The 12,384-nt window shown below is 43.1% G+C and overlaps 1 protein-coding gene across 1 annotated transcript in view; it reads right to left on the reverse strand.

Annotated features, from left to right (window-relative positions):
• Positions 1 to 6,751: 6,751 nt before the first annotated feature.
• The window catches only part of HEMK1 (HemK methyltransferase family member 1), a 42,456-nt gene continuing 36,823 nt past the window's right edge, over positions 6,752 to 12,384 (reverse strand). The window contains exons 9-10 of the mRNA XM_056862243.1: positions 7,908 to 8,021; positions 6,752 to 6,806 (exon numbers count right to left, since the gene is read on the reverse strand). Of these exons, the coding sequence (XP_056718221.1) occupies positions 6,764 to 6,806; positions 7,908 to 8,021 (157 nt within the window). The 3' untranslated portion in view covers positions 6,752 to 6,763. The remainder of the gene's footprint in view (positions 6,807 to 7,907; positions 8,022 to 12,384) is intronic.

Genomic DNA, 12,384 nt, shown 5'->3' on the forward strand with positions numbered 1-12,384 from the left:
CTGCAACCACGAATGCCCCCTGAAATGCTGCTCTTGGGGATCCCGCCAGGAGCAGAATTTTGAAGGCAAGGTGAGACAGTCCCACCTCACATGGGGAAATCCTTCTGCTCACTGAGACACTGCAGGGGATCCAAGCCATACAATAATGTGAGTGAACAGCTGCATGCAAATATGGAAGCATCAGCTGAATGCAGTACTTGTGCAGATTCCAGTCTCCACATGGCTGTGCCCTAACTAACAAATACATACTGTTAATTTGCCAGTAATTTTGCACCTTCAAACTCAGCATCCTACTCAACAAGTGCTGGCAGGTTTGAACATTGGTTTAGGTTTCCTCAATATGAAACAGTGCATCACTGGAACAGTCCAGCTCTTGAATCAGTTACCAGGCTAGAATTGTCAGCACTTGAGATAGAGGTGCTTGTTTGTTTTGGTTCAGAAATCTGGGTGCTTTTAGCTGAATAGGTAAAAATCTGCCATTTTCCAATATGGTGGCTTCCCCCAAAGTTCAATGTGTTTTTTTTTACTTCCAAAGGGCCTTTCCACAAGGAGGGGATTTTGGTTTTGCTACTGCTAAGCTTCTTTACTGCATCAGTTTTTCCCATATCCATACAGACTGTATCATTTGCTAGCAGTTGCTGTGCCAATTTTTATTTTCTCTCAGACCACTTTTGCACCAATGTTTTTGAATGGCTCTCTCCTGATGCATTCAGGGGAGAGTGTGTACATTTTGATGCATTTTCAAAGGACTGCTCCACAGCCAGCAACCTGCATGCCCTGCTTTCTAGCCCCATTCTTTATTCCCTTCCTTGCACCCAGTTTTTTTAATCGCTCCCTATGCATGCTAAATTGTAGCATTGCCCACCACTATGGTTTTATTACATTGACATATGGTCCAGCATTTATAAGCTCAGAGAGCACGGTGAAGATTGTTCTCCTACATGCCCTGCTTCCTTCTACCTCCTCCTGTTTCCCCTGGAAGCACCCTCAATTTTTTTTAAAAAAACTTGCAGCATATCAATTAGAGTTGCCAGGTCCCTCTTCGCCACTGGCGGGAGGTTTTTTGGGCAGAGCTTGAGGAGGGCGGGGTTTGGGGAGGGGAGGAACTTCAATGCCATAGAGTCCAATTGCCAAAGCGGCCATTTTCTTCAGGGGAACTGATCTCTATCGACTGGAGATCAGTTGTAATAGCAGGAGATCTCTAGCTACTGCCTGGAGGTTGGGAGAAAATAAGTACCAACACAACGTAAATGCAACCTAAGTTTAGTACAGTGAAAAAGTGCACAGTGAACAAACAACAAACATTACAAGCAGGAAAAATACATGGCTCTCAAAGAGTCTCACGGAATCTTCAACAATCTTCACTGAAGTTCTTACTAAAGTCCAAAAGGCTTCAACAAGCAAAGTCCATAAGAAGGACGGTGGAAAAAAACGGATAGTGTGAAACGCAGTCCGGATTAACTTTAACGTTTTCACCGCCGCGCAAGCGGCTTCATCAGCACACCGTTCTAATATCGGGAGACAAGGCTCCTTTTAATCTTTGTGGGGAGGGGTTCCCTCTTGCTGCCTCCTGCATTAGTTGCTTTTTCAGGGTTTTTAAACTGCCTGGAGGTTGGCAACCCTAATATCAATATACTGCTGTACCAGATATTCAAAATGAGGGTGTTTTTTTGTGGAGGGGGGAGGAAATATTGTCTTACAGTATAACCACATGCTTACATATTCACATTCCTTTTTTGTCTTTAACATGCTGTTACTATATGCACTGCCTGACCGCCAGCCCTGGTCATGGCACCCACACCAGAGACTCACTGAGCTGTTTGAAACGTGGTGCCACCTGACCTCCAGCCCTGGTTATGGCAACCACACCAAGGACTCATTGTAATGCCTAAGTAGCAAAGCCCGCTGCTTTGGCAAGCTCTCTCTCTCGCTCCGTGCAAGCCAGGCTGTCCAGGACAAGAGACCGGGTCTCCCTTGCAGAACCAGCAAAAGGGAAGCCATGATTCCTGATTGTCTCCTGATCCAAAGGGAAGCCATTACGCCGAAGCGAGAGCGTTACGCCGCTCTCCTCTGCATCCCCCCTCCCGTATCCTGTCGTATCCTGTGTGAAAATGAAAACATCCTTAGCAATCTACATTAAAGGATTCCCCTGCCGCGTCCCTGGAGTGTAAAGATTTACAACCTCCGGAGGTCCTGTCGAACGTGAGAAGATCCAGGTCTAACCATCCCTGGAATGTATAAATCAATGGTGCCAGCTTAGTAAACAAATTGCCACTTTGCCATCTTCGGATCTGAAGTCTTTGATCCCTTTTGTTTTGGGAAAGGAGCCATATGGGGAATCTCACTCCTCCCCCCCCACCCCCAGAGAAGGGTATATTTTGCCCTCCCCAACAAGGTAGTCAGTTCAGATCTTCCCCTTAACTCTGTCCTGCCTCTCTCATGTGTTGAGTTCCACGGAGCTCCACACCCCTTCCCCCCCCCCTTTCTGGTGACTTGGCTGGTTCAAGGCTCCAGAAAATCCCTCTCCCAGACCACATTGTACTTTGTTTTACATCTATGAGCCACCCCAAATGCAAACAGTTGGTGTCAAGTACAGGAATATTTGCTCATCACTAGTATTAATTACCAACTGCATTTGGCTTTCCAGGAGTAGCAAACCTTCATTTTCCATTAATAGATATGCACAAGTAGGGACCTACAAGAAACTTGCAGGGAGGATGCATCCTTTCCCCCCTTTGTTTCCTTCGCTTTCCCTTCTCTAACAAACTTCCCCCTCTTTATCCCCTCCCTTTCTGCCAACCTTTCCCCACTCTATTTCTCCCCCCCTTCTCAAACTTTCTACCCCCTCCCCTTCTCTCTCCCCCTTTACCTTACCAGCCATAGCAGCTGTGGTATCAGGACATTGCTGCAGACCTAGAGTGGCTTCTGTCACTGAGCCAGGTGCTGCTCTAGGCCTCTGGGCCTGGCCACAACCACAGCACAGCATGGAAGCTGCTCTGGCCCTGGAGTTTGCAGAAAAATCTGTTTAGTGTCAGTGTGGCCCCAACCCGTGGATTTAGAGATCCACAGATGGGAGCCAGATTTTGCTATCAGATTTACAAAACACGAGTCTTAGGAATGATCAGGTCCTTGCCACTCTATGGGATATGAGATCTGTTAAGTGAAACAGGGCAAGCCAACTGTGTCTTTTCTTATTCCATATGTTGATGGCTCCATGTGGCTTTATGTTGGACCAGCTAAAACAAAACAGTGTAAGTCAGGGGATCTGTTTTATGTTTCTTAAACAACAGCCTCTCCATTAATATCTTAACAGCAAACGGTTGGGCATATGCGTGCTGATGGCTGGTGTTCCAGGGAGAATGGGACGGTGGGTGCTTAAAACTTCCTAAGTGGGTTGCAAAGGTAGTCCAAGTACCAAGACAACTGAGTCATGGTGAAGGTAACGTAGCTCAATTCCTGGAATTCTGAAAAGATTGCTTTCAAGTCAAGCAAGTGCATTCAATTCTTTGAAGGGGAGAAAGTTTCTGTGCTTCCTGTTCTCAGTCATGTGAAAACAAATTGTCTCACTTGGCATACAAAGGACCATAGAAATGTTTCTTAGAAATAACACATTTTTTTCTCTCTCCAGACCTCAGGAAAGATGAGCACATTAGGCAGATCACTACCCAGGACATGACTGCCTGAGTGTTACGGTGGGGGAGAGCTTACTGCAGGAACTTAGAACTTATCTGTATATGTTGAGCTATCCAAGATTTTAAAAGTTTGCCTTTTCTCCTGGTCACTTCAGTACATAGCAGTTGCAGGTAAAAAGCCTGCTCATATTGACCCCAATCCATTCTCAGAAATCCAAGCCAGCTGGGAACAATCCCAGTCAATCATAAGCCTAGCACTAACTTGAATTAGGCTGGAATTTCATTCCTAGTTTGATTCAGAAGGACAGGAGAGCTTTCTTAAAGCAAAACGCTTCCCACAGTAATACATAGCAGAACACTCCTTGCAACCGGGGTTCTCCTAATGATTCTCTAAAATCTGATAATTAAATCAGCTACAGTTGGAATGCCTGTGCCACCTCCTGGCATCTTGGCAAAGACCACATTATTTCCAGTTTCTTTTCCAGGAAAGCTGGTCAAACAGATGCCGCCTGTTGTCTCCAAAGAAACCCCACCTCCAGCAGCCTCAGAGGAAAACAAAAGCCTTTGCAAATGTTATTTCAGACAAAAAACACCCTCCCCCGCTGCTGAGGCTGCTGAGAATTAAAACATGTGCCAATTGACTACGAAGGATCTGTATTAATTTATATGATTATGTAAAATGAGAAAACAGTAGTGTTAACCTGCCTGAAGCTTTATTAAGCAATTAAAAGCTATTAAGATTGCAAGGACTCAAGTCATAAACTTTCCACGCCATAATTTTCCCTCTTAGAGAAAGCAGTTCTGGGATTGCCACTCTTCCTTTGGAGACTGCAACGTTAATACTTTCTGAAATGCTTCTGTGCCGAGTTGTTTTGCCTAATGTGTATCAGACACTCCTGCATTCACTTTTCCGGGGGATAAACCACACACTTCCCTTATTAGGGAACTTTCGGCAAGTAGCCCAGCCTCACAGAAGAGAGAATATCTATACTCCCATTGTGTCCCTGTCAACTAAAGAGTAGGCCAGCTCTGTCATGTTACTTCATTTTTACCATGCCTTTCTCCCCAGTGGGTATCCAAAGCAGCTGACACCATTCTTCTCTCTTCCATATTATCCTCCCGACAACTTTGTGAGGTAGGTTAGGCTGAGAAAGGGACGGGCCCAAGGTCAGCCAGTGAGCTTCTATGACAGAGTGGAGATTCGAACCTGAGTTTCCCAGATCCTAGTCAGACACTCTAACCACTACACCACACTAGCTCACATGTGATCTTAAAAGACCATACCATTTTTGGCACAAGTACTGGGCAATGAACATGTATAAAAGAAAGAAAATGGGAGGGATACTATAGGGATTTCAACCAGAGTGGGCCAGTAGAGAGTATGCTAGACTTGGGTATGAGTGCCAGTCCCACCTTAGCCTTACATCCTCTAGGTGGCCCAAGACACTTAATTCTTAGGCTGTTTTCCCTCTGTAAAATGGGAATGATGGTGGTTGACCTCCCAGGAAGAATAAGAATTACAAAGCATTTCACAACCTCATAGCACATTTCAACGGCTTGTGTAAAAACATGCATTGTGTATGTTTTTTACTCTCCTAAATCATTTTAAGGAGATTAGGTTGTGCTTCCTACTTGTGTTAAGAAACTGTAAAAATACTTCAGGTTATCCCATATTTAAAAAGCATATTAATATAGGAATGAGTGCAATTATCCTATCTGATATATGGAAACTAACAGCTGGAATCCTCTCCCTTACCAAACCTGAGCCTTGATTAAAACAGATTGAAGAGAAGGATGATAGGTCATGCTAATGGGCAATTAAGTAATCAATCTTTAAAATGCACTTTAAAGAATAGATTTATGAATACAAGGATAGTACCAGAGTCTCCTAAACTCAGAATAATGTTTAATGGCAAGAATGCTCTTTCACAAACAATCCAGAAAGTATATACCAAAAGCATAACATGTACTTGGAAGCCAGAGGATGGCTATTACCATTCCAAGTGTGAGGCTTGTGCTCATATTCATGGACATTTGATGAACAGGCAATGCAGAATGAAACTGCTCAGTTATTAACAATACAAACTGTGGTCCTTTCCTTCAGCAAATTTATCCCTTGCTTCTTTAGACATTCCTCCTGGTTTCTGATTCTTTTTTTCAAATCACCACAATAAAACTTACCCAAGGCTGCTGAATCTGGACTTGAACTAAGTTTAATTCAAATTCATAGTAATCAACACAATTTATAGAAAGATACACATGCATTCTGATACAACAATTCTTACACATAATGACCTGAACCTCTGTAGGGGTGGCCCCCAGACACTTGGCTAACCTAAAGGGCTAAACTCCACAGTCCAAGAGTTGCACCCTCACATTCTAAAGATATCCTAAACATGTCATATGGCCACCTGAATGGTTCATCTTGCCCTGAACAAGTATTTCTGGTAGCATTTGCAATTCTGGGAGCTCTAAAAGATCAGCAGAAATAAAGATTGCTCCCAGCCTTCCTATATTAAACAGAAATCAAGTCAGGAATATGGTAACGGTAGCCTGCTTCTAGGTTTGCATGTATGAACACTTCCCCTTCTTAACAAAGCCAGATTTGTCTATGCAAAGTTTAGTTCTTCCTCCCATCCCATGTGAACATTTGTTTTTTTTGTAAAACTTGCACTAGCATGTAGTTTTGTGGATTAGGCAGTGTGAGATTCATGAAGGATGTTCTGCACAGCCAAATTTAGATTCATGTCCTGAACTTCCTCTTGATGCAAAGCGCTTGTTGGTAAAAGTCATTGCCAAAAATGGATGCAGCTAAGCTAAAAGCAGGCGAAGAGCGATAATGTGATAGCTTGAAACTTTTTTAAAAATTTAAAAGCTTTATTTCAATGCACAAAACGAACAAACATAAAACAAACATTTCTTATGTACTGTCCACTACTGGCAAGGCATTGCCATCCCAAGAATGAAATGTCAATCACTTGTAGACCTGTTTATCATGGAAGAACTGGCTGCGTGAAAATACACCCTGGTAACAAGCCCCCCAGGAAGTGAAACTGAGGCTCAAATGCCTGTTCCAGCACTCAGCGCTACACAAAAGACTCATCCGGCAAGTAGGGCATGGTCAGAACTATTCATGACCTTCTCTCATATTTTTGGATATGTAAGAACCTTGGCCTGTAAGGGAAGAAGACAAAATCACAGCAATAAACCCCACTGGAGAAACTACAAGAGCTGAAGTGCCCTTTATAAGGTCACTTTATGAAGTCATGCATGTGTATGATGGAACAGAAATATTTGTCTCTAACGTCGGCATAGATTACGGTCATTTATGCATGGGAGTTTTACCTAAGGTTTGTTGCTGGCTGGACCCACACTTTCCAGTTGGGAATCTCTGCACCAGCAGCCTCCAAACTCAAATCAAGTCCTGCCCCTTTTAAATGCTGCTTTGTAATTGGCTTACTTTGCAGTGCTCATTGTGAGAAAATTCCCCACCCCCAAAACCCAATTGCTGCATAAAAAAGCATTTTAAGAACAGAAAACAAAAAACGGAGCAATCTGAAAGAAAGGGGGGTGAGAGAAATCCAAGCCTTGGTTTTAAAAGCCTTTCTTTTGCTCAGAAAGAGCTCTGAGAAAGCAGGAAGTATTTGAATCCCAACCTCTTTACACGCTGCTTTGTGATTGGCTGTGAGAGAAAGCTATCTTCTGTGTCCAATGCTTTCTGCAGGGAGATTCCAGCCGGGCTGAGCTCAGGGGAGAGGGAAGAGTCGGGTTAACAGAGGAATGGGAAGACACGGACATTGCGAGGGTTGGGCATAAGGTCATTTCTAATGGAAGGAAAACTCATTCAGAATTCCAAGGAACAACCGAGTCAGACAGGGGGTGAACGTGAGTCCAGGTACCCATGCATAAATGACCTACATCTCTATTTCCCTATCATCGCCAACATGACTGCTAAGGCATTTGCACTTGCAACACATGGGAGTCGGTGGGCACTTTCCTCCATCAGCCAGCATCCCCCACCCCCCGCCACTGAACCACCCAAGGCCTGCTATTTAAACAGATAATTGCTATTCTTCTGTAGTACAATAATGTTATAATGATCTATTGCCATGATCTATTAGAAAGAAATGATATATTGCCATGATCTACTGGGGAAAAAATGGCACCAGTATGGGCAGGACCTTTCCCACCCACATGACTTTTTAACATACTTGTTTCTGCAAAACTACATTACTTGATAGAAGAACAAAGAAGAATGTAAAAAACAACTCTTACTTTCCACAAAAGTCCTTGTGGATGGCAGACACAAAGAGAGATAAGTCAGGGTGACTGTGCAGCCAGTTCTTTACCATCTCTGGATGTCTGGAATCAACTTCCAGAAATACACTCCTGAAAGCAGAGGGAAAGTGAGAATATACATAATTAAACTGTCATAATGAAAATGTGGGATCAGTGGATACATACCGATCTCATTTTTATCCCACCTTTCCGCCAAAGATATCAGGTTGGCACTCGTTGCCCTCCCCTCCTCCATTTTATACTTACAAGTTTAGACTGACAAAGACTGGCTGGCCCAAAGCCACCCATTGAGTTTCATGGACTGACTAGCCTCTCCAGCTGAGAGCCAGCTTGGTGTAGTGGTTAGTGTTGGATCAGACCAAAGGCATGTGTAGTTTAGCACTCCATTTCCTACATTAGTTGAGAAGCTGATAAGTAATAGGGGTGTGCAAAAAAACAAAAATTCAGGATAATTCAGGTTCAGGTATATTGAACCTGAAAAATTTCAGGATTCCTGAACATTCCCAAATCCCCATGCCAGTATGGATTCCCCCCACCCCCCAGGAATCTGAAAAAATTCAGCTCCATTATAGCCTATGGGGAATCTTTCTCAGGCTCTGGGGGTGGGGGACTGTTATGGTAATAGCATCAAATTTGCAGCCCAGCTGCTAGCGACTCTTGTAAAGAGTCACTAAAAGTTTGGTAAAGATTGGGTGAGGGGGTGCCCCAAAGACAGTGCCCCATCCTTCCTCCATTGTTTCCAATAGAGGAAAAATGGGGCCCCATAAAATTGGACCCTCTGACCCAATCTTTACCAAACTTGGGGGCTCTTGTAAAGAGTCACCCGCAGCTATGCTACAAATTTGGTGCATCTGCCTTAAAAAACAGCCCCCAGAGCCCCAGAAATATTCCACATAGGCTGTAGAAGGGGGGAGATGTAAACTTTAAAGCGCTGCAGAATATGGCACAGATCTGCCGAAGCAGGGTTTTTTTTCTCTTTTGAAAGGGGTTTCTTTCCTTTTTACTGTTGTAGCTGGCAATCCCAAAATGATCCCAGGAAAAAGCCAAAATGTTTCAGCTTTATCGGGATTACCAGCTACAGTTTAAAAAGCCATTTTTTTCTGGTTCAGCATTACCGAATGCACACCCCAAACAAGCCAAGCAAGGTGGAGATTTCAAAAATCCTGTTGCTTGCCCTCAGAATCTGTCAAGCAGAGAGTCATGGCTTCCTAACATGGAGGCTGTATTTAGCTGGCATGACTGGTAGCCACTGGCAGACTTTTCCTCCGTGGATTTGTCTCATCTGTGTTTTAAAGCTACCTCAGGCAGTAGTCACGCCACCTCCTCTGTAATGAGAGTACATGATGTGGAGTAGCACTCTCATGCTGTCAGTCCAGAACTTACTGCCAATCAGTTTTGCCGAGTGTCCCTGAGAGTTCTAGCACAGTGAAGGAATTCAGCTTACACATTCTGCATATGCCTAACATTCATAATCCTTGCCTCCCCTAATCGTTCCTTTTAAGCATCAGAGAAAAGTCTAAACCATTATTTGTATTGTATCATGTGGTCTCTTCCTGGAGTACTTGGCCATTTTCAGTCCAGAGCATAAGGATTCGTCACCTTTATTAGAACTAGTGTCAGTCAGCCAGTCAAAGAATCTCAAAACATAAATTCCCAGGGCATACTGAAAGCCATTCTAATAACTATGTACCAAAACCAGTGCTTTTTTTTTTTAAAGAAAAGTGGTGGGGGAGGTGCTGGTACTTATATGTAAGGCTGTACAGATTTCCCCCAATTCCTCCCCCACAGGACTTTGGAGAGCCTCTCCAAAAGTTGCCAATTCCTCCCCCCCAGGACCGTGGAGAACCTCTCCAAAAGATCCCAAACCCATCCTTATTCTCAACTTGGTCACAGTTTATGGTAGTTTTGCAGGCTACAAAATAAACTGACAGAGAAAGAACCAAACCCCAGCAGTAAGTGCTTCTCGGAATTCCACCTTTTCCCCACACAAAACGCTCCCTTTAAAATAACCAGAGAGTCAGTCACACTAACAAATGGGTGTGAATCTCATCTGTGACCTTGGCAAAACTCTTTTTCCTCTCAATGCCTCCTCTATTTCTAAGGCAAAAAGGCCAAACAAAGCCCCAAACTAAAAAGTGGAAATGCTAGGAGACAGTGGTTATGCTTCTAGGCTAAAAATGACAAGTGCTGATATAACCTCTGAAGCATGAGGTCTCGTGGTTCCACTTCACAGGAGTGATTTCAAGTTGCTTTATTTGGACTGCTAAATCATCAGCACTTTTTGAAAACTCACAACGATGAAGTAATATAATGGTTTTAAGTTTTCACTGTTTTTTTGCTCAGGAAGAAACATTGGAAATTTCCCTCTCAGTTAATCTATTATTCAACCCTCTTTCAAGTGTTTATTTTTCTAAGCTCAAGTGCTTTATTTTTTAAGAGACCTACATTTTAGAAGGTTTAAAACTTTCATTCGCCTTTTTAAATGGCGTGTTTCTGCACTCTGCTAGTTGAAATGACATGTAGTGTTTTTCAACTCATCTCCAATTGTTGGCATTCATATGTGGAAAACTCAACCTTCTAAACTATGTACATAAGTGCTGTCAAGTCATAACCAACTTTTGGCAATCACAGGAAGGGGTTTTCAAAGGCAAGTGAAAAGCAGAGGTGGCCTGTAGAGTCTTCCTAGAGTCAACTCTGCTTAGCTTCTGAGATCTGACAAGATCAGGCTATACTATGCCACCTTCCCTCCCCAGTCTAAGCTTGTGATAGACAATTTCCTCAGCCCAGGGCCTGCATCTTCCATGATCAAGCTGATAGAGGGGCTAATTAGCCCCAAATTAAGTCAATGCTCATTACTTCACACCTTAGCCAGAAAGGGTGTTCTGATCTTATGGGCATTGTCTCATTAAATGTAGTGCCAGCCACCCAGGACAGTAGCCTGAAGATTGGGGCTACCAGTAATCCCCAATCTCTTCAGACCAGGGGCCCAACTTTAACCCCATCCCTCCATAAATTTGTCTAACAGTCATTCCTTCTCCTAAGGGACTCTGGAAACTGCAACTGTACGGTGAGTTAAGAATTCTAAAAGAAATTCTATTACCAACAGCAAACTACAACTGCCAGGATTTGGGAGCCAAGGAATGCCAGTTAAACCAGCATAAATCTGTGCAGTCCAGCCCACCAGTTAGTCTTCTTCCCAAGCCCTGCTCTCTGTGCCTGCAGAGGGAAGGTGGGTGGTGACCAGAGGCAAGGCTTTTTCAGTAGCATCTTCCCTTTGGAATGCCCACCCAGCGGAGGCTTACCTGGCACCTACATTGCTGTCCTTCAGTTGTAAAGCCAAAACATTTATTTTGACCCTGGCTTTTCATGGGAGGGGAGATTTTTTAAAAACTGCTTTTATGGCTTGCCTCTAATCTGAGTACGCTTTTCATGAATATAATTTTAGGTTCTTGGATATTTAATGCTCTGTTTAAAGCTTGTTCATTATTGATAATTCATATGCTGTTGTTTTTATGACTGCATTGAGTTCCTACTAGAGGTTAGAATCCAGGCTTAAAGTCAGATTGAAACTAGTTAAGGTCAGATGTGCCATCCAGAAATCCCTGTAGCTATTTTGCCACCGCAGACACTATGATCTTCCTAGAAAAAATTAATTGGACACCACCTATAATAGGCCATCTCAGCCAATGACAGTTTAAGCAAAGTTCTAATAACTGCTTCATTCAAAGGGAAACCTCAGACAGTGAGGCATTAACAATTTTAACCAAAGGCTGCAATACCTTTTCTGGGAATGAATTTGAAAGCTAGGATAGGCATGGGTCAAGAGCACAACTGTTGGGTCTCACGACGCTAAGGATCCTGTCAGCATCCATTGACAAGATCAATCTGAAACTGTCCATAATAAAAGGAGAAGCCTGTGCTTTAGATACCTCAGGAGACCCTCAATGTGGCCTTGTTACTGCTTATAAATCCCCCCCAATCCCTACAATAACAGTGAATTTACCATTCTTTTTCAAAGTTCCAGTTTATACCACTGATTTACAAATGAAGCAAATAGGCATTTTCTAACCAGTATGTTTCTCAGCAATCCAAATGATACAAAGTGTAGTAATGGACCAGCCTTCCATCAAGGTTTGTACAGAAGGGACTCATTCGGAATATAATTTTGTCTACACTAAAGGATGTTTCGTCAACTTGTTTTTGCAGTTACATTGTGTCAATTCAACATGACTGTTTTTGCTATTGCCATTATTAATATTGTCTTTGTTCTCTATTATTAAGGTTTCCTATTATTTTAGGACTGGCATTCCTGTCTCCAGTTTCATTATCATTAGTTCATTCTATTCTTATGCCCTCCTTTTTTTTTGGTTGTTGACCCAACTAACTTCTCCCTACCCTTTCTAGCACTGCTGTTGGTTTATGATGGCTTATTTATTAGGTCTCCACTGGAGAC

Source organism: Euleptes europaea, chromosome 1 (assembly GCF_029931775.1).
Source record: "Euleptes europaea isolate rEulEur1 chromosome 1, rEulEur1.hap1, whole genome shotgun sequence".
NCBI classification, from domain to species: Eukaryota; Metazoa; Chordata; class Lepidosauria; order Squamata; family Sphaerodactylidae; genus Euleptes; species Euleptes europaea.